The sequence below is a fragment of the Botrytis byssoidea genome (genome assembly GCF_014898295.1).
Source record: "Botrytis byssoidea strain MUCL 94 chromosome Unknown BBYS_015, whole genome shotgun sequence".
Classification (NCBI taxonomy): Eukaryota; Fungi; Ascomycota; class Leotiomycetes; order Helotiales; family Sclerotiniaceae; genus Botrytis; species Botrytis byssoidea.
In genome coordinates, this window is record NW_024065856.1 from 1 (window position 1) to 18,838 (window position 18,838).

Genomic DNA, 18,838 nt, shown 5'->3' on the forward strand with positions numbered 1-18,838 from the left:
GCAATAGTGTCAATACAGGGGTTATCAACTATCAGCTCAGCTTTAATATAAATAACTAGATGTCGAAATACTGTACTAAACTATTGAACTTATCCGGATCAGGGAGGGTTACTCTCGGTAAAGAGTGAGGGGTACGAATAGTTGATTGCTAAGCAGAGATTTTGTCTTCTAACAGGAAGAATTCGTCAGTGATTTATCATTCTATTGTGACTGGGTCGGGTTGTGCAAGTGAGATCTCGGTAATCGGGTTGATGCAGTAGGATCCGAAATAAAGAGAGACAGCAGATTCGAAGCAACTAAACTGAAAGCAGGGTAGATCAGAATCTGATGTAAGAATCGACTAAAATGGGTATAGGCCAGTAGTCGAGAGTGACAGGTGCGCGAAGCAGAGTGCCAAATAAGTAACTAAATGGGGACACTATATAGGATCTGGAAACGGGGGAAAGTGTACAACGATGCCGCAGATCTGAGAGAAGAGAGGATAGCATAATACTTCAGTACGGATGACACGATAAATATACCTAAACTTCATAGTCTGCGCGAGGCTCTCGGTAGCTGGAAAGGAAGAATGAAAAGTATACCGATCTTAATAGGTTGATATATTCATCCGAATATAATGAGAACATTCAAGAATATATTTGAAATTACTCTATAAACAGTTTCATTTCTCAACCGATGATATTATACCGGTATTTTCGTTTTGCGATCTAAAGTCAATATATTCTATATCAAATAGATATTATCAAAAAAGAAAGTTTTATCATAATTTGATATCATTTTGAATAAAGTATTCAATAAATAAATGATATGAATGAATGATATGAATGAATGATATGAATGAATAGAAGCCTGATGATTTATATATAATTTCCCCCTGTTTCCTCCCAATTTCGATAATAATTAGAGACTTGCATTCGCTCATTCACTGACATTGTTGTAAGACTTACCAGGATTGGTAGCGGCCCGGGCCGTGTAGATCACTGCACGCTAAAAGTGTTCGTACCCCATGGCTTTTTCATATAGAGCTGCCGATCATAAGTAAGTTGGAGGGGGTTACATAACGACCACCAATAGTAGGGTATCTAGCCAAATCATAATCCAGCTATTTCTGAACACTTACATCTCTCAACAAATATAGACAGAACACGCACACTTGCAGGAGCCAGCAGTAGGCTGGGAACCACAGACTCGACACGTTTAGGTCTCAATAAAATCACCCATTACGCGCTAAATCTACAAAATGCAACAACACGACCAATGCATGCACCATGTAATAGTTTGTACCTTAGTTCTCTTCCCGTGATCTTCAGCATTCATACTGTGAGAGTTTTACTTAATACGAGAGCGGTGCCTTCTTCATTCTTGTTCCGAGAGGTTTTCTCGAAAAGTAGGCGCAAAAGATACAAGGAGGCATTTAGTGTCGCTCGCCTCTTGTCTCCGAAATGGGTGGCTCGTTCAAGATAGGTCACGTAGTCGCAGTTGCAAGCAAACATCCGTTTTATTCTTCTCATAAGTACCCATTAAGTCCTAAAGAGGTGGAAGAGATAACTAGTCGCGAACTTACGCCAAACTGTGCCCATTCCCTCTTGTCGCAATGCCAGATTATTCGCAAGGAAGATTTGTGACTCTTTCAATTTACCCTGTAAATCACTTAAGCTAACGATAATCAGATATAAAGAGGTTACGCGGCTTTTCGAAGACGACGACCCTCTCAATACTTTCCGGCACAGTACATATATTAGCATGACAGGTGGAGGGGGTGGGGGTTCTCCATGTCTTGTATTCTTAACCGACAGCGTGGAGAATCGCGCGCAGCGAAAAGCCTGCAGTAATCTCCTTCGTTATATGAACGTATTGAAGGCGAACGATTGTGTACTATCCATGCACCCATCTGGGAAAATGTACAGGTATGAGAGAGCCGCCGATTATAGTTCAGTACTTCTAACACTTACAGAGCTCTCGATCTTGTTACTGAAATAGTCGAGAATGCTGGAGCAAGTGTATTGCCTGTTGGCCATCTTGCATCGCCGCAAGAGATTCTTGCTGCCTGTAAGGAATACGGTGCAAACGCTCTCACTGGAGATACTAGCCGAATCGTTCAATTCACCTCATGGGTTGAATCTGCTAAAATGAGCGATTGCTTACATATCAACAAGATATTGTACACGTCAGAATCAATGAGCCGTACCCAAAGATCCTACATTCAATCGGTTTTTGGTCGCGATGGATTACCCGTCATCTTTTCGTCATTGCTTGCTAGCGCTGAGATGGGACCATGGGCTGTAGGATGTTTTGATCTGACTGGTCCGCAAAAGGACGACACTGCCGACCTGATTTTTGACACCAGGCACATGATTGTTGAAGTTATGCCATTAGACTTCGATTTGTCCACTCGTCAGAGTCCTTGTAGGATAGTTGAAGGAGAGACCGGCATGTTAATCGTTACTTCACTACAACGGTTACGAAATCCACTCGTGAGGTATGTCACCGGTGACATTGGATCCATCCATCACCTTCCGACATCAACCTCGTTGCAGCTAGGGAAGGATTCAGAGCATCTACGAGTCTTGCGGCTGCATGGTCGTGATTTACGGAATTCATTTAAGTGGCAGGGTGAGTATTTCGAGCTTGACACGCTGAAAGAGCTGATGTCGAATCCTTCTTGGGGTATTGTGCTGTGGCAGATCGTCTTGGCAAACAATCCATCGAATTGTGAGACCCTCGAAATTCGACTTATGCAAAAAACAGGGGCGGGTGGCTTGATTGCGCATGAAGATATATTGGAGATTTTAAAGGGCCATTTCTGTGCCCATGCCAGTAATGAGTCACTCTTCCATGCCAATCTTCACAGTCGTGACGACTTTATACGAAGTTCTTCTGGAAATAAAGTTATTAAGTTGGTAGATAGAAGGGGGAAAATGGAATAAGGTAGCGTGCGTACAAGCTTTCGGCAGAATACGTTTAAAATCCAATCGATTCTAATCCAGATAAACGTCGAAGGCAAATGTGCTTCTTACCTCTGCTCACAAATCCACCTCCAAATGTATTTAAATTGATCCTTTCAATTCAATCAATTGATTCTACCACTATTACCGGGCTTAGCCTAGAAAGAATTATATATTTGGAAAGCCTTCAATTGCTTTAATCTGATGACTTCTTTTCCAATCGTTTCATTAATTTATTCAAGATTTTATACGGGATTGAAATGATTTCGTGAGCTTCCTCTCTCAGTTTCCCCTACCTGGCCGGAAAAACAAGCTCAAATCAATTAAAAGTTCTGTATATTACTTGTAACCAATCAGAAGGGGTTTTGTGAATATACATATGACAAAAATGACCTACCTAGCTATAGGAACATATAATTATATAATATAAAGAGTATACAAAACTTGATTTACGAACTAAAATATTATTATCTCAAAAAATAACCGATATAAATTGCTAGACTTTGAATATCACTCTTAATATTTGAGGTATTAATATATAAAAAAGTAATTTCTTTCGTTTTAGAACTCAGTCTGTATATATTATATTTGATATAAGTCTAGTTCTCAGTTTAAATATTACTTTTATTAAATATTAGATGATCTATAAGAGATGATTATTAGCACTAAAAAAAACAATTTATTCACTAACTGACTAAATGACTAAACTAACTATATATGGAATTGTCTAGGTCCATATAGGCCATTCTCTATGAAAGAAAAGGTCGTGGAACAAAGGGGCTAGAATTCAAGTAGCTTAGAGCCTTTCCATGAGACAAATATACTAGTGTCAAAAAGAGTGAACGACTATCTACTAAGGTGAGAAGCCAGTGAAATGTGGGATAGTCTCTTTTCATTGTGGGGCACAGTCAACCTTCTAGTCATTACTGTAAAGTCGATAAAATTATCTCTGCAGCATGTTCTGCAATGGCGTAAACAACGCCTTGAGGATTTGATCGAGGTGAGATGGGCATAATACTTGCATCGCAGACACGAAGATTGACACAACCGAAAACTCGGAGCTGTGGATCAACCACACCACCAAGCTCCCGAGGTATCATAGCACATGAGCCTGTCCAGTGGTGGGCACCTGCAGCCCTCTCTAAGACATAGTTCTTGGCAATCGTAATGTCTGCAAATCCTCCAAGTTTTGGCATACTCGGGCTGCGTTTTCCGTCAGGTTTTAAATGATGCGAGAGAGGCTCGGTCATGGCAATCTTCTCAGCCAGCTGAACATGTCTGGCAAGTATCTCAACATCAAGGAGATGTGAAAAGAAGTTTGGATCAATAGAGATGTCTGATGAGGAAAGTGGCGTTGAGGACGACTTGATATGTACCGAACCACGAGATAAGGGATGTGCCAGATGAATGCCCATAGTAAAGTATTTCTCTGTCCCAGGCCCAGGAGGAATAAAGGATCCAGCCCCGGAGAGGCACATGTGACCGGGTACGATCATGTAACATCCAGAGGCTTCTTTTGGAGACACAAGGACGGATTTTTCGAATGTTTCGTGTGCTTTGATAAGAGATGCCGACGTATTCGAATGCTGCGGCAGCACGGTATCCAAAGTTTGCTTTAACTCGGCATCCATTTCAAGTTGTAGTTGAGCAAGGATATTCAAATTGTTCTTGGATCCTGGTCCGAGGCCTTTTGCATATTCCGCTTTTACTTTTGGAATAGCCTCTTTATCTTTGCGCAGTAAATGGTCGATCGTGTCAAAACCATCCTCATCGCGTGCTTCGAAGGTAACCGTGACAAGAGGATGATTTTACAAGTGCTCGCCGACGTTGGGATTGTTAACGATGACTTCAATTCCAAATGGCTCCAGAATATTTGGGTTGCCAACGCCTGAAAATCCAAGTAAACGCGGAGAATTAATTGTGCCCCCACTAAGAACGACTTCTTTGTTTGCCAAAACGGACTTCAAAGTCCCAGTTCCACTGTCACGAACCGTAATACCAACTGCAATGGGAGTATCGGAATCTGAATTTTCGAAGATGATTCGATCGACAGTAGCTTTTGTCCAAATGGTGAGATTAATTCTTGACCGAACTGTATCGTCCAAGTATGCCTCAGCTGAATAGCTTCTCTTCTTGTCAAGACCAATTGTTTCTCCCCCCATCAAGCTTCCCAGAATGTTGCCAGAAGTCAATCCATCCTGAGCAACCGGGAAACCAAGCCTAGCAAGTGTGTCCCTCCATACACGCGGCCACTCTGTATCCTCTTCTGGGATAGTAATCTGGAGAGGGCTTTTAGCGGGATTCGTGGTGGATGTGGCTGTGGCTAATGTAAATCGATCCATAGACCTAGAGAAGGCTTCCCAATTCCAGCCTGAATTGCCAAGGTTGGCCCAGGCCTCAACGCTTGATTTAGAGTTCGGAAGAAAGGCGAAACCGTTAATAGCGCTTGATTCTCCAAGCAAACGGCCGGCACTCGCTGAATTCGTGCGGTTTCCGATGTTGGCCTTTGAATTCATTAGCAAAGCAAGCGTAGATTGCTTAAAACTCTCTTACCTGAGGAACAGTCGAAAAGCCCCAGTTGGCATCTGTAGCCATGAGAAGCGGGCCCAACGATGGGATATTGGTTCGAGGGTCACTTGTCAGGTCTTCTCCAGATTCTACAAGAAGGATGCGGTAACGCCCCTCCTCCGAGAGCCTGTTTGCAAGCATGCAACCGGCCGTGCCGCCTCCCACGATGATGATGTCGAAATTTTGAGAGGTCATGATGATTTCGAGGGCAAGGTCCAGATTTTGATGCTCGGGCTTTAAGTATTGAAATAGAGAACTGTGGTATGAGTGGGATGCTGTAGGGAATCGTTTTGGCTATCGGGAATAAAAGTTGTGAACGACTTTATATATCCCTCTGATGCTTGTGTACCGTGTGATTCTATATTGGTGATTCTTGTTTCATTTGTCTCACAAGTATGGCCTCGATACTAGAATTTGTCAACTATCTAGCCATATAGGCTAATAAACATAATATGAATGCTATAATATAGAGCTTGGGAGATTATGAGAGATCTTCTTAGATTGGAAGTGAGTAATTTTAGAATCAATAAGTAATGTGCCTTAATTCGTTTGCTACGCCATGGCTACGCGCCGGCACTAACCAGATCCAGAGTGCAGACTTTCTTGTTGCAATTGAGAAGCTACAGCTGTAATATATAGTAAATTCAGCTACTTTAAAATACAAAGAGATACTGATTTGTGATTTGTTACTGCCTCTTAAGGTATAATGACCCCGAGTACGAATAATAATTACTAGGAAAGATCGTACCTACCTAGTAGGTAGTAACTATTGTATTAAACAAAGGTATTGTTTACTAGCTCACTCGCCTAATCTGACGATGAACGCACAGATCATATCCGGATCCAGATGAGCTTACAGCATTGAAGGGCATAGCAGCTGAATAAACATGGTTCAAGTGTGCTATAGAACCTACAACTGGAGCTTGGAGAACTCGTAATCTATTATGTTGCAAGATGCTAGCAATGTGTATGAGATCAGTACGCGTGTGCAAATTCATATGGCAGGACAGGATTGCGAGTAGACGAGTTTGACTTGGATATGCTTGAGCCTCTTGCGGATCTACAATTGGTCTCGGAGTTATATCTCAATTTAATCTTTTGCACATAAGTATTAGTCCCTGTCTCCCTACGAATATATAAATCTGCTCTCTCGTCAATGAGAAGAAGCGAGCACATATAGATGATCTGAGTTTAGTCACCTCAAGATTAAAAATACCAAAAATAATCATTATCACTTCATCCAGTACAATAAATCAACCGACAACATTGGTCATTTCTCAATTCCACTCGTTCAAATAAGCCCGATTTGTGTCCGCCTCCTTACTGCAGCTCAGAATATTAGAATACAATAACTGGATTCCAAAATTCTCACCGAGTTATTACTCGATATTGTCAGTACCGAACTTCAACGAAAACATCTATATTTGTAGGAGATCTGGTCTCAACCCCTAAATTTCATAATGAATTAACGAATGAGAAGAAGAATAATAAGAATAATAATAATAATAATAATAATAATAATAATAATAATAATAATAATAATAATAATAATAATAATAATAATAATAATAATAATAATAATAATAATAATAATAATAATAATAATAATAATAATAATAATAATAATAATAATAATAATAATAATAATAATAATAATAATAATAATAATAATAATAATAATAATAATAATAATAATAATAATAATAATAATAATAATAATAATAATAATAATAATAATAATAATAATAATAATAATAATAATGAAAATGCAACTATGTGCTTAATTTGAGAGTAAATTAGTCCTGTAGCGATGTAGACGTAAACTTCCGTCTGAGTTCCTCGAATGTTAATCACGTATGTCGGTATGTGTTCGCAAATTCATGAATCGCGGCATTTCGGGGGTTACATCTGTATCGACTCATTTATCAACCCGTCATTGGATCAATACATATCCGATTTTAATGAGCAATTATTAGTTAGGTGGTGAGAGAGAATTATTAGTAATTTGGTGAGTTTGAATATAACAGTAATAAGATTAGACATTCGAAAAAAATACTTCTCTCCGTTATGCTCAACCCTCGCCCCGTATAGGGAATTCCAAGCACTGTTTGCAACGTTGCGTTTAGTTTCAGAACCTTTTTCACGGAGTTAATTTTTTTAGGGAGCTGTTGGCCTCGGTGATTTTTATCTACTGTACCTACCTACTTCATTCATTCAAGGACTAGGTACTGGGGGCGTATATTCTCCAAGTACCATTATTCTAATAAAACTAGTCCCATCCCAGAAAATTACGAAGTCAACTATACAACTGGTAATGGTTATGAAATTTATAAACGTTCCCCGAAGAAGCTCAATATAATTGGAACTATTCTCGTCTTGCTCGCTACTGTCTCTTTGGCTGCCGGCTTCCAGGAAGCAGGTTGAAATCTGCATATTTTTTTGCTTGAAATTTCTAATGTACTATGAGTGTTGCTTGTTCTATGGGAGTGGAAGGTTACGCTCCTCAATGGTCCTCGGGAGCCCGTGTTACACTGGAGTATTTTGACAAGGCAATGATAGGAATTTTGCTGTAAGTCTGTCGTAAACACTTACTTCTAGTAATCATAAAACTGAAGATATCAGCCCGTTATTCCCGATTGGAGGTCCGTTAGTAGTGACGATATCTCAAACGCCCCAGATGTTCCAATCAGTCATGGACTAAGCGGTCTAGATGTCGGTATAAGAGCTGTACCTTTCACGGCACTCTAGGCTGTCGGGTTGCTGGTCTCGCCTACGTTAGCCAGTAAACTTAAGGTTCCGCCAATCTACATTGTACTCACAGGCTCGTACATTCAAACTATTAGATTTCCATAGTAGGGAACAATACCATTTACCCTTCAAATTCCTTCCAGGATCTACGCCTACGAAGTGATTGCTAGATCAGGCTGTGACCTGGTCTTCCTTTCGCTGTCTATCATGATACCCTTCGTAGCCAAAACGCGTGACCGAGGCAAGTTGTTTGTGTTTTTATTCTTGCCCCAATGAAGAGCTAATTTGAATTTAGCTGTAGGAATGGCCACGGGAAGTAAATTCCAAGTCATGGGCAGTATTATTGTACTCTGGATTGACACTTCAATCTTCAATGGCCATACGCGAGCCCTGCTTGAGTCTCTCCTCGGAGGGTCTAGTTCGGTATCAATTGTTAATCATGGAGTGTCAATCCAACATATATAGATTCTAATTCATCCAAGGAAAATATGCCTCAGGCATTTATACTTTTTCACACAAATGCACCTCAATTGATCCTTTGATCTTCAATCAATTGATCCCACCACTATTATAAAGCTTACCCCAGAATTAATCACATATTCTGAGATCCCTCAATCGTTTTATCAATCCATTCAAGGTTGTCAACTAGATTGTAAAGGGTTCGTAAGCTTTCGTAAGTTTTCGTAGGCTTTCCCCTGCCCAACTACAACAAACTCTGCCCTAACATCAACAATACTTATTGCCAATCAGAAGGGATTTTATAGATTTGAGAATAACGAAAATAGCCTACTATATAGACATACAATTACACAATATAGAAAGTATATGATCACTTGGTTTGCTTCTACGAATCCATAATATCAGACTAGTTCTTTCAAACGAATTTTTTCTACTGAAAAATTCGACTAATCTATTAACCTCATATCTCCGCCCTACTAACAAAAATCTAAATATAGATACCTTCAAGAACTATTACTAAACAATAAACACAAGCAATCAATTCTTATGTAGTGATTGGCTCGAAATTGGGTGAGAGATTCTCTATAACACAATACATAATAATATAGATTTAATTAATCACCAGACTCACATCTACAAGACACAATATCCGGCATGGTGTAGTGGCTAGCATTTCCGCCTCTCATTCGAAGCTTTCGAGCTTCAATCAAGTCGCGGGAGACCGGGGTTCAATTCCCCGTACCGGAATCAATTTTTGCTTCGAAATCGTTCACCTGGTCCTTCAGATTGGTTTCATTATGTATCTGTTTTGTCGTTTTGTCCTTGAATCTAACGAATATAAACCGGCTTACAGATATCACGTTATGAATATGGAGAAAATATCTTTCCTGGGCACTAATTTTATGCACGTCTAAATCAACTTCGACATCTTTATCAAAAAGGCTCTCATTGTATTTTCTCTTTTGTTCCCTTGACGTTATTCAATCAAGTACCTATCGTGTGGTTAAACTAACCATTCAACATTACCTACCCGTGGACATTCATGGGATTCCCGTCTGTCAACCTTAACTAAAAGAATGTGGCGTCCAGACGTCGCTTAGGAGGTCCACGGGTAGCAGCGCAGCCACTTCTAAAAATTAACCCTAGCCACACCCCCCACAATGAAAGTTTTTACTCCGTATGTATGTTCATCAACGCTCCACCAAGCAGATATGATTATCTATTTCGAATCATTTTTGTGTAATAAGTATTGATAGTATTGGATCTTAATACTACCTAGGTACATGTCTGAAGATGGCTTTGCATAAGTTAGGTATACTCGTACAGATGTAAGCTTTTCTTCGACCAATGAAGCCAAGTGGCTCACGATACAGGCTTAAAGGAACCTTGGAATGTCGCATTACATTTTTGGTCAGCATTCATTTTACGGTATCAACGAATGGCCTGTTTGTATAGTATCTCTCCAAGCCTATAGTGGCAGATACTGAATATCAACATATATCTAGCACAAAAAGTTACAGACAAGTCTGCGTGCTCCTTCATTATCACTCTTATTATATTTTATACATGAGATGGATTTCAATTCCAAGAACCCACTTTTTAGACCCCGCTGGGGCTGGCAGTCCCGCTACCACAAACTAATTACTCTTGACCGCCTTTTACGCATGCTGCGCATCTCAAATCTGGTACTGATGTGCTTTCTCAATAGTCTGTTGTAGGCTGTATGAGAACTTCCGATGGGATTTCTCTCTGTTCAGTGCGTTGGCATATAGACCTTATTCAGTAATGTGTGGGGCCCGACCCGACCAAGTCAATGCATAGGGCAGCAATCTGCGGGCATGGGTCTCGAAATGCGTCACATTCGATTGACAGCCTCGTTTTTTTCTTCCCTTCTTCTCGTTCTGAAATTTTCTTCTTTCCCATTGCGAAAGAATTTCCCTTCTATTTGTATCGCCAGCTGCATCTTCATAGTGACACCAATAGACTTGCAGGTGATCATCCATCGACAAATCTAATTCGTGCTTCTAATTCCCAGCCCATAGTAAACTACTGCAGAACAGTTATACAAAAAAACTGGCCCTTTTCATGTGGATACTTCTTCTGATACCAAGCAACAAGGCTGTAATATTATCCATACATGGAGAACATAGATGTGGCTGCCTCTGATAAGGCGAGAGATTCAGAGCATTATTCGGAAATGGATCGAGGACCTGCAACGCAGAACGACACTTCCCATCCAGATTCAAGTCCATCGGGAAAAGCAATGGATAGACAACGCGAGGCTCAAGAATACATTCGCAATCGTCGAGCACAAGCAACTGTCACAGACGAGGCAGATGAGAATGTCATCGATAACGTTGCACAATTCGGGCCACAAAATATAAGTAGAGAAAGTGAAGATGATGAACAAAAGTTACTTGCTACATTAGCAGAAAAGTACAACTACAATCTATATCTAGTAAGTTTAACTGAAATGAGGCCTTCTCAATCCCCTCTTTTACAATCTAGTAAAGCCCCAGACTGATCATTTGAAAGCCGCCGGGGAACTCTGGAAGCCCTATAATAGAGCATACAAATTACGCTGCTCAATTGCATCGTGCCCAGCAGCCGTCTTTGCCACAGACACGTCAAATAACAGATGGGCCTGATTCCTGGCACCATACTCGTCCCAGAAATCGTTCCGATTCTCCACCTGCCGAAAATACCCCTCGATCCCCCTCTCCATCGATACGACAGCTCGATAGCACGCAAATAACTCCTTCTCCGCCACCACCGATTCCAACAGCTCCAATATCTGACTTTCGTCCTGGTCCGATCTTTTCTAATTCACACATGCCTTATCAAGCGAATAATACTCGATCAAACTACACAACGAATCTCAGGCAATATGCAGATAGAAACCGGGGATCGGCTAATAAGCAGGCTGCCGAGAGATCGGCGTTCGAGAACAATACAGCCAATTCTGGAACGCAACCATCTGTAAACAGTGAGTATAGATACTCGATACCCGAGTCCAGAATTTGAAGCTAAACTCATGCGCTCTTAGGTCAGCTCTCGGAGAGATACAGACATAATCAGATCACATCTCCTCCGCATCAAAAGTCCCAATCGCCGCAGGCGGCACCTACGCAATGGGCGGCACCTAAACCTGCTCGAAATAACACCAATATCGTCCAGAATCTTCAAGAATCAACAGCTCTACAATTAGCGGAGTCGGGATCTCAATCTTCTAGACTTCATCCTGTATCTTATTCTTCTCAGTCGCGGCAAGATGGCAGTCAACAAAACATAGAACAGGGGCATGATCCCTCACATGCGAATGGCTCAGAACTTTGGAGTCATAACAATAGGATTCCGCAAAAGAATTACCCAACTCCCGACAGTCTGTCAAGCAATAGTCGCCGTCAAATGTCATATGCGCCACAGAATAATACCCACAGCAGTCCCAAAACCTTTGGTCATGCGCTAGCCGGGCAAATTGCAACAGTCCAACAAGGTCACCATGGAGGGGGGCACGGACAAGAAACATATGGTCCCCGTCACGAACATGATATGGGCCACCCGAATTATGGCTATGATCAAAATTCTCAAGGAGATTTCAGTCCGCGTATGTTATGAGTTCATTTCTTTGGCATCTTTCATTGGCAATGCTAACTCGTTCTAGCAACTACAATTCCTAATCCATCGAATTTCACTCCAGAATCTCATGGAAATTCCACTCGTGGTCATGCAGGAGGGTATAGTTCTGAACACCAGTTTGAGCAAGCTATGGACAACCGTAGACCACGTGAGTAGATTGATGTTCATTTTTGCCAATGCCTACTGACCATCACCAGAAATTCACGGATCGATGTCGTCGCCTACCCTTCATCGCCATAACAATTTCGTCGATTGGAAATTGCAGCTTTGCCAGCTATTCAACGCACCATTGGATAGCCACGACGAAGACCTTTTCAAAATGTTGGAAATGACCAGGAGCAAGCTTTTGCCCGACACTCAGGATGCCAATCAAGAAAAATTAGCCTTACCTTATCATACGATTTATCGAGTCAAATGCCATCAGCATGGGCAGACCCATATGTTTTTGGATACTCCTTGGCTCGTAAAAGACGGCCCCGCTAGTGGCCATATTCATGGCAGCATGATTGTACGAAATATTGCTCTACATACGCAGCAATATACAAATTTATCGTTTATTGTGTACAAAGACTATGCCTGCTGCAAATCCAAGATCAACTTGATAAAGCCGGAAAATTCCTCAAAACTACAACCTGGAGACTCGGAACAAGCTGGTTCAAATGACGAGACTCAACTTGCAGAGTTCCTTGAAGGCGAGTCAGTATGTTTGATTGGCAGTGAGCTATCTGCCGGTCTAAAAAGGCTTACCAGGCAGAATATTCAAGAGAACTCGTACTACCCTTCATTTAATGTTGGAACTGAGTTTAAGGCACCATATCCATGGTTTTACCATCAAAGAGCTCCTTTGGAAGAACGAAGACGTCAACTGAAACCCGAGCTTTTGACTCGTGTAAATTCTTTTGTGGAATACGTCAACGAAAGTTTTGGACCCGAATATGCTGTAGTTGATGCGCTTCTAAGTCAGGGAAAAATCACGCGCACATATTTGTGCTATCTTTACGTAAGTAAACACTTAGAATGAAGTTGAAAGCCTACTAAAATCGTTATCAGAGCCCCGATACCGTCATACTGCGGACCGAAAAACATGATCTAGGAAAGACGAAAGCTTACTTGACTAAGTCATGGCTTCATCTGCCAGTAGCAGGAAGCTCGAATGGGAGTGGAGAGCCAGCTACATTGGCAACTTCCTTGCTCGTATCTTCATGGTCATTTGATGGAAACTTCCAAGAGAATGTTGAACTGATTACAATTGATGATTTCAAAACGCCAGAAGAGATTGTAAAGATCACCGCTCTTGGTACTTATCCAATGCGCTACGCCGACCCCACCATTGGCACAACGCTTAGGAAACAAGGAGAAATGTTCTGGAAGTTCCGTAACCCGTGCTACATATATTATAGTGAGGAAGACGAGTCTGTAGAAACCATTGTAAGCAATTCCGGTAATTAAAGCTATTTGAGTAGGTTAGCTAACTTTGAATTCACTTACAGGGGCAGTCCAGGTACATGATAGATATCAAGACATACAAGAAGTTACACCCAGCATCTGCTGGCGCCAAAGCACCCAATCGTGATGAGTTAGGTCCCTTGGTCATGGCATCCGACGTGCCACCAGAGGGAGTTTTCACCCTGCTTTTGCCTAACACGATTATCGGATTCAATATCCAGGAAAAGAAATGGGGTATGTAACATCAGATCCACTGATCACTTCCCGTTTGCTAATATTATTCGTTAGTCGATCTCGAAGTCAGTCGCATGTATGCGGTTAAATGGAACAAAGATGCATTTGAAACATTGGCCGGAGACAACGACATGAAGATTCTCATTACAGCTTTAGTCGCAAATCAAATCAAAGATGAACAGAGTCCTAGCCTCGTTGGCAGGAAGGGAACGGGCTCAGTCATACTATTACATGGGTAAGTAATCTATAACCCAGATCTTCTGAATCTAATCTAACAAAACATCAATAGCTCTTCTGGAACCGGCAAAACCATGACAGCGGAAAGTGTAGCTGAAGTAGTCGAGAAACCACTCTACATAGCCCCATGTAGCGAAATAGCGACCACTCCAGAAGCCCTACAAAGATCACTCCAACAGATCTTTTATCTCGGAAGAGTTTGGAAATGCGTCATACTCCTCGAAGAAGCCGAGCTGTTCGTTGAAAAACGAACCTTAGGAGACCTTCGTCGCAACGCTTTAGTTTCCGTATTTTTACGGGCACTTGAATCGTACAACGGAATTGTTATTTTGACGAGTTCTTCCATTTCTACGGTGGACGAGGCGCTCAAATCACGCATTCAGCTTTCCCTTCGCTATGCTCCTCTGACTTTGAGCCAACGAACTAAGATATGGGAGTCCCATATAACACAGCTTGAATCATTGGAATCTCTCTTCAACCCTTCCACAATCAACATCACTGAGCTTCGCGCAAACATATCAACGCTAGCTAAGTACAAGCTCAACGGCCATGCAATCGGCCATGCCGTCCGAACAGCCCGACAACTAGCTTTATGGAAGGGTATCCCGATGGGATTCGAAGAATTACAGTACGCAGTCAACGATGCAGGAGGATACGACGATTCAGACGAAGAAGACAAGAGAAACGCAGGAGAAGCAATGAAAGGGGTTGTGGAGGATGCAGATGATGATCCTTTTGATGGCGTGGAGGATTTAATGAGTGTTGCTGGGTTATGATTGATGATTGATGAGTTATGACTTATGATTTATGTATAATTCGCGGTAGCGAGCGTCTGTTTTGTACAGAAATGTCTTTCTTTTTGACTTGCATGTATGAGCGTTGCATTCGTATTCACGTTTGCATCGAAGTTGTGGGAGGGTTTGTTCTGTTGTTTTTTCTGCGTATACCATTCTTGCTTGATAATTGTTGATGAGTAGGATAGTGGAATATATATGTCATGTTGTCGCTCTTATCCTCTTCGCTCGTTACATTCAGATAAGCGAATTTTATTTGACCTTTCCTGAATTTAGGTATACAGAACCTCTTCCTTTCCGCCCCTAATAGTTACAAGTAAACGACACCTATGCAGCCCAAGATTTTGTAAAGCAAAGTGGGAGAGGAATTCTCTATCAGGACGCTATATGTGAGAAAGGCATGTGTGGTTTAAATTATACATCAAGATGATAGGTTTTGATATCATACTCTTTTCCTTTTTAAATACCAGATCTGATCACTCATTTCCACTTCTTAGTTAGATTCAAACATTTCCCGACCCATGTTATCCTAGTAAGAAGTGATTTCTCCTCTTCCACTCTTTCAAGTACGCGTCATCAAGTGTTTTCCCACTCCGTACCCCAGGAAATGAGAGGCGACGACAAGTAGAAAACCAAAGATGATTATGCATACGCATCTACACTAGTGCTGCAATAAAATCAAGTAACAATAACAGACAGTAAACTAAAATCATTCACATGGCCATATCTCGAAATATAATCAGTTGATACCTCGGGTGCAAATTGTAATTACCGACGATCGCAATACAAAACAAGGCTATATCCTACTATTAATGCGCAAATCTGAAATCTAATCTTGAACTCCCAGTTAATTTCGTATTCCTCTTGTAATCCTGCTGTTCCTCAGTCGTCATGGCATTCCACACCTTATCTCTCTGCTTATTCCTCATTATATAGTAAAATTTCGTAAATAAGAACACTGCAATGGCCGCAATATTTATAATGATCAATTGCGTATTACCACGATGGTATAACGGCTTATCATCAGTTCTGTAAATAAAGTTTGCGCAGATATTTCCCAGTTGCACTGCCATGTTGTACAGAGCAGAGGAGACAGAGCGAGTGCCAACATTGTTAGAGTTTTTGGAAGTCCATGCTACGAGAATGGCGTGGCAATAAGGATATGAGAGAAGCACTGTGACTAGTGCGTATGTGTTCCAAGCCTGGACACCTGAACCTGGCCAAAAGCGAAGCGCGATGATACATGGGAGGGTCCATAGCGGTTGTATCATGGAGACCAGAGTTCTTTCGTTGACACGCTCAGATAGTTGTGTGATGAGAAGTAGCGTGATAATGTGGAAGGCTGAATAAGGAATTGTCAATAAGTTGGTGTTGAATGTGCTGAAACCCAGGTTCTTCAGGGTGAGAGTAATGTAGGAAGTAGGTGGGGATTGAGGAATATATGCGATCAATCCAATAGCATACAGTGGCCAAAGGTCGAAATCCTTTGCTGCGTTCCAGAGTTTCTTTGGTGTAATTGCTTGTCGGTTGTGCATATCGCCCTTTGAAGGGTCATCTCGGAGAACTCGATTGACGACGATGGATATCTCACGATCAGTAAACCAGCCTTTTGGACGAAACCATGTTTTCGTTTGGACTGCAGACGCTGGCATCATGAAGAAAGAAGCAAGGCCAACTAGCAAAGTGATCAAGCCCTCAATTAGGAACAGCCAACGCCATCCTGCCCATCCCGATACACCCCGTAGATGAAGTAGAGCAAAAGCAAGAATCGATGTGATGATAGTGGTTCCGGAGAGTGTAGTCCAGAAGAAACTGAGTCGGACAGGAAGTTCCTTGGATGTATAAAAGTATGATAGCCACAAAACGATATCTGGGATAAACCCGCCCTATCAATTGGTGAGTTTAGAACTGTCAAGCTCAGAGTTGACGACGAGACCTACCTCAAGAAGACCCAACATACTTCGTGTGGCATAGAATCCAGATTTTCCTTTGAGCGCACACTGGGACATAGCAACTACCGACCAGAGAGTTATCTGCATCGGAATCCATCTATCGGGTCCAATCTTTTTGGAAATCAATTGTGAAGGTAACTCGGCTAGTAAGAACGAGAACAAAAAGATTTGGTTGCCAAAGTTGTAATCTAGGTAACGTTAATCTCAGAGCACTTTCCATAGAAGGGAGTTTCAATTAACGTACCATTTGTACTCAACTTCAGGTCATCCAACAAATTGTCTGCAACAGCTTGTGTTAAGTTTCCGCGATCGACTTGCAAGCCGAAGAACATTATACACTGGAATGTTGTCAACAGTGATCCAAAAGATTCGAGATCTCAAACTTACAGCCCAGAGACAAACTCGCCAATCTAGCCGTCGAACCAGTCGCCGTTCTTCCTCTTCCGTCCAAGTGAAATCGGGGTCAAAGGCATGCCGGCATTCATATTGCGATTTTTCGTAAACCCCAGTCCAGTGTTCCCTTACATCAGGGTCTAAAAAAGGATTTTTGGCAAAAATAGATCCATCTTCATCTGAGTCGGAGTCTGTAGAAACAAATGTTGCATTCTTTACAGGAACTGGGTCGCCAAAAGTTGTTACTTCCTCGTACTGAAGCGAGTCATCTGGTTGTCGCGCGGCACCACTCTTAGGCTCCGTCTTGTCAGTGGCATCTTTAGACATCTTCGAATATATGCGACTTTGATCTCTCACTTGATCGGTATTGGGATGTAGAAAACTAGATACTTATACCACGCGATGATTTAAAGATATGCTCATGCTAATATATCAGCTATATTGTGATTGGTACGAAAGGCCAAGAGACACTGCAGGTTTGCGGGACTACCGAGGGCAGACATTTATTGAGAAAGATCCACTGGAAATCACACAATAAAAGTCTCTCGGAGTAACATCGCAGTCGAACCTTTGTGGCAAAGACAATGCAGCGACATTATCCATAATCACGGATCGAGACCTACCTTTCCTTCGTAAGAGTTTCCCCGAGAAATGAAAATAGTTAAAGCTGACGAAGTTTTTAGGTCTTGGTACCAGATAAGCCCATGACATGCTTTTGGATGGCGCATATATTATGCTAATGCATTGAATCTTTTCACTCTCAAACGCATGCTGCGTAGAGATCATGAAATTCTCGGACGCCACCATAAGAGAGTATATTCCGGAGCATGCTCTAAAGTAGTCATAGAAGCCCTTGAGAGAAAGACTTCATAGTTAATATTCGATGAGAGAATCTCTAGCGCACTTGTCGCCATAAAAGCCCGACCCAATAGTTTACCCATTTATCGACGAAGGAAGCACAAGGCACAAGCATTGGCTACAAGCACGAAACTCTTATCAGTACTGAGGGCACATATGATGTTCCGTCTGCATGGGAAGCTACAAAGTTGGAGAATCGATGTAACGGGAGAGTGGTTGGGTGTGCATATGGTATGCAATGCCTGCAAGAACATATGTTGTCATCTGTCCCCAGACTTTCGTAATTGTTTCGCAATCGATTCAATTGTTAGAAAAGATTATTGAAAACACAATTACACGAATGGATGAAATTTCTCCCGTGATTTGTGGAATGTGTAGATAGTATGTTGCCAATAGCTTGGCTTTCGCTGTCCTAAATCGACCATCTTACCGTCTTTGCATTATAATCTGTATGTATGTCAATTCAAAATCCGTTGGAGTGAAGCTTTGATGGTAGCCGTGGTGGAGAAATGCCTTGACTTTTGATCACGTGAATAAGAACTTTCTGGTCAGTGCCCATATTCGC

General features: G+C 41.6%; 5 protein-coding genes across 5 annotated transcripts; 2 read left to right on the plus strand and 3 right to left on the minus strand.

Moving 5' to 3' along the window:
- The first annotated feature begins 1,392 nt into the window (after window positions 1–1,392).
- Window positions 1,393–3,040, plus strand: EAE97_007490 (uncharacterized protein). The gene is made up of 3 exons (XM_038878005.1): window positions 1,393–1,621; window positions 1,671–1,907; window positions 1,955–3,040. Exons 1-3 carry the CDS (start codon window positions 1,443–1,445, stop codon window positions 2,925–2,927), a joined length of 1,389 nt encoding a protein of 462 aa, XP_038730843.1. The 5' UTR covers window positions 1,393–1,442; the 3' UTR covers window positions 2,928–3,040.
- An 828-nt stretch (window positions 3,041–3,868) lies between these two features.
- Window positions 3,869–4,576, minus strand: EAE97_007491 (uncharacterized protein; the record flags this gene model as incomplete). The annotated part of the gene is made up of 1 exon (XM_038878006.1): window positions 3,869–4,576. One exon carries the CDS (start codon window positions 4,574–4,576, stop codon window positions 3,869–3,871), a length of 708 nt encoding a protein of 235 aa, XP_038730844.1.
- A 177-nt stretch (window positions 4,577–4,753) lies between these two features.
- EAE97_007492 (uncharacterized protein) lies at window positions 4,754–5,907 on the minus strand (the record flags this gene model as incomplete). Its single annotated transcript, XM_038878007.1, has 2 exons — window positions 5,499–5,907; window positions 4,754–5,449 (listed from the first exon to the last, which is right to left on the minus strand). Exons 1-2 carry the CDS (start codon window positions 5,706–5,708, stop codon window positions 4,754–4,756), a joined length of 906 nt encoding a protein of 301 aa, XP_038730845.1. The 5' UTR covers window positions 5,709–5,907.
- Window positions 5,908–10,857: 4,950 nt separating this feature from the next.
- EAE97_007493 (uncharacterized protein) lies at window positions 10,858–15,052 on the plus strand (the record flags this gene model as incomplete). Its single annotated transcript, XM_038878008.1, has 9 exons — window positions 10,858–11,178; window positions 11,256–11,706; window positions 11,767–12,327; window positions 12,385–12,507; window positions 12,557–13,359; window positions 13,410–13,787; window positions 13,850–14,039; window positions 14,094–14,274; window positions 14,329–15,052. The coding sequence occupies 9 exons, from the start codon at window positions 10,858–10,860 to the stop codon at window positions 15,050–15,052; spliced, it is 3,732 nt and encodes a 1,243-aa protein (XP_038730846.1).
- A 687-nt stretch (window positions 15,053–15,739) lies between these two features.
- Window positions 15,740–17,742, minus strand: EAE97_007494 (uncharacterized protein; the record flags this gene model as incomplete). Its single annotated transcript, XM_038878009.1, has 4 exons — window positions 15,740–16,956; window positions 17,011–17,210; window positions 17,267–17,360; window positions 17,410–17,742. The coding sequence occupies 4 exons, from the start codon at window positions 17,740–17,742 to the stop codon at window positions 15,880–15,882; spliced, it is 1,704 nt and encodes a 567-aa protein (XP_038730847.1). The 3' UTR covers window positions 15,740–15,879.
- Between the last annotated feature and the right edge of the window lie 1,096 nt (window positions 17,743–18,838).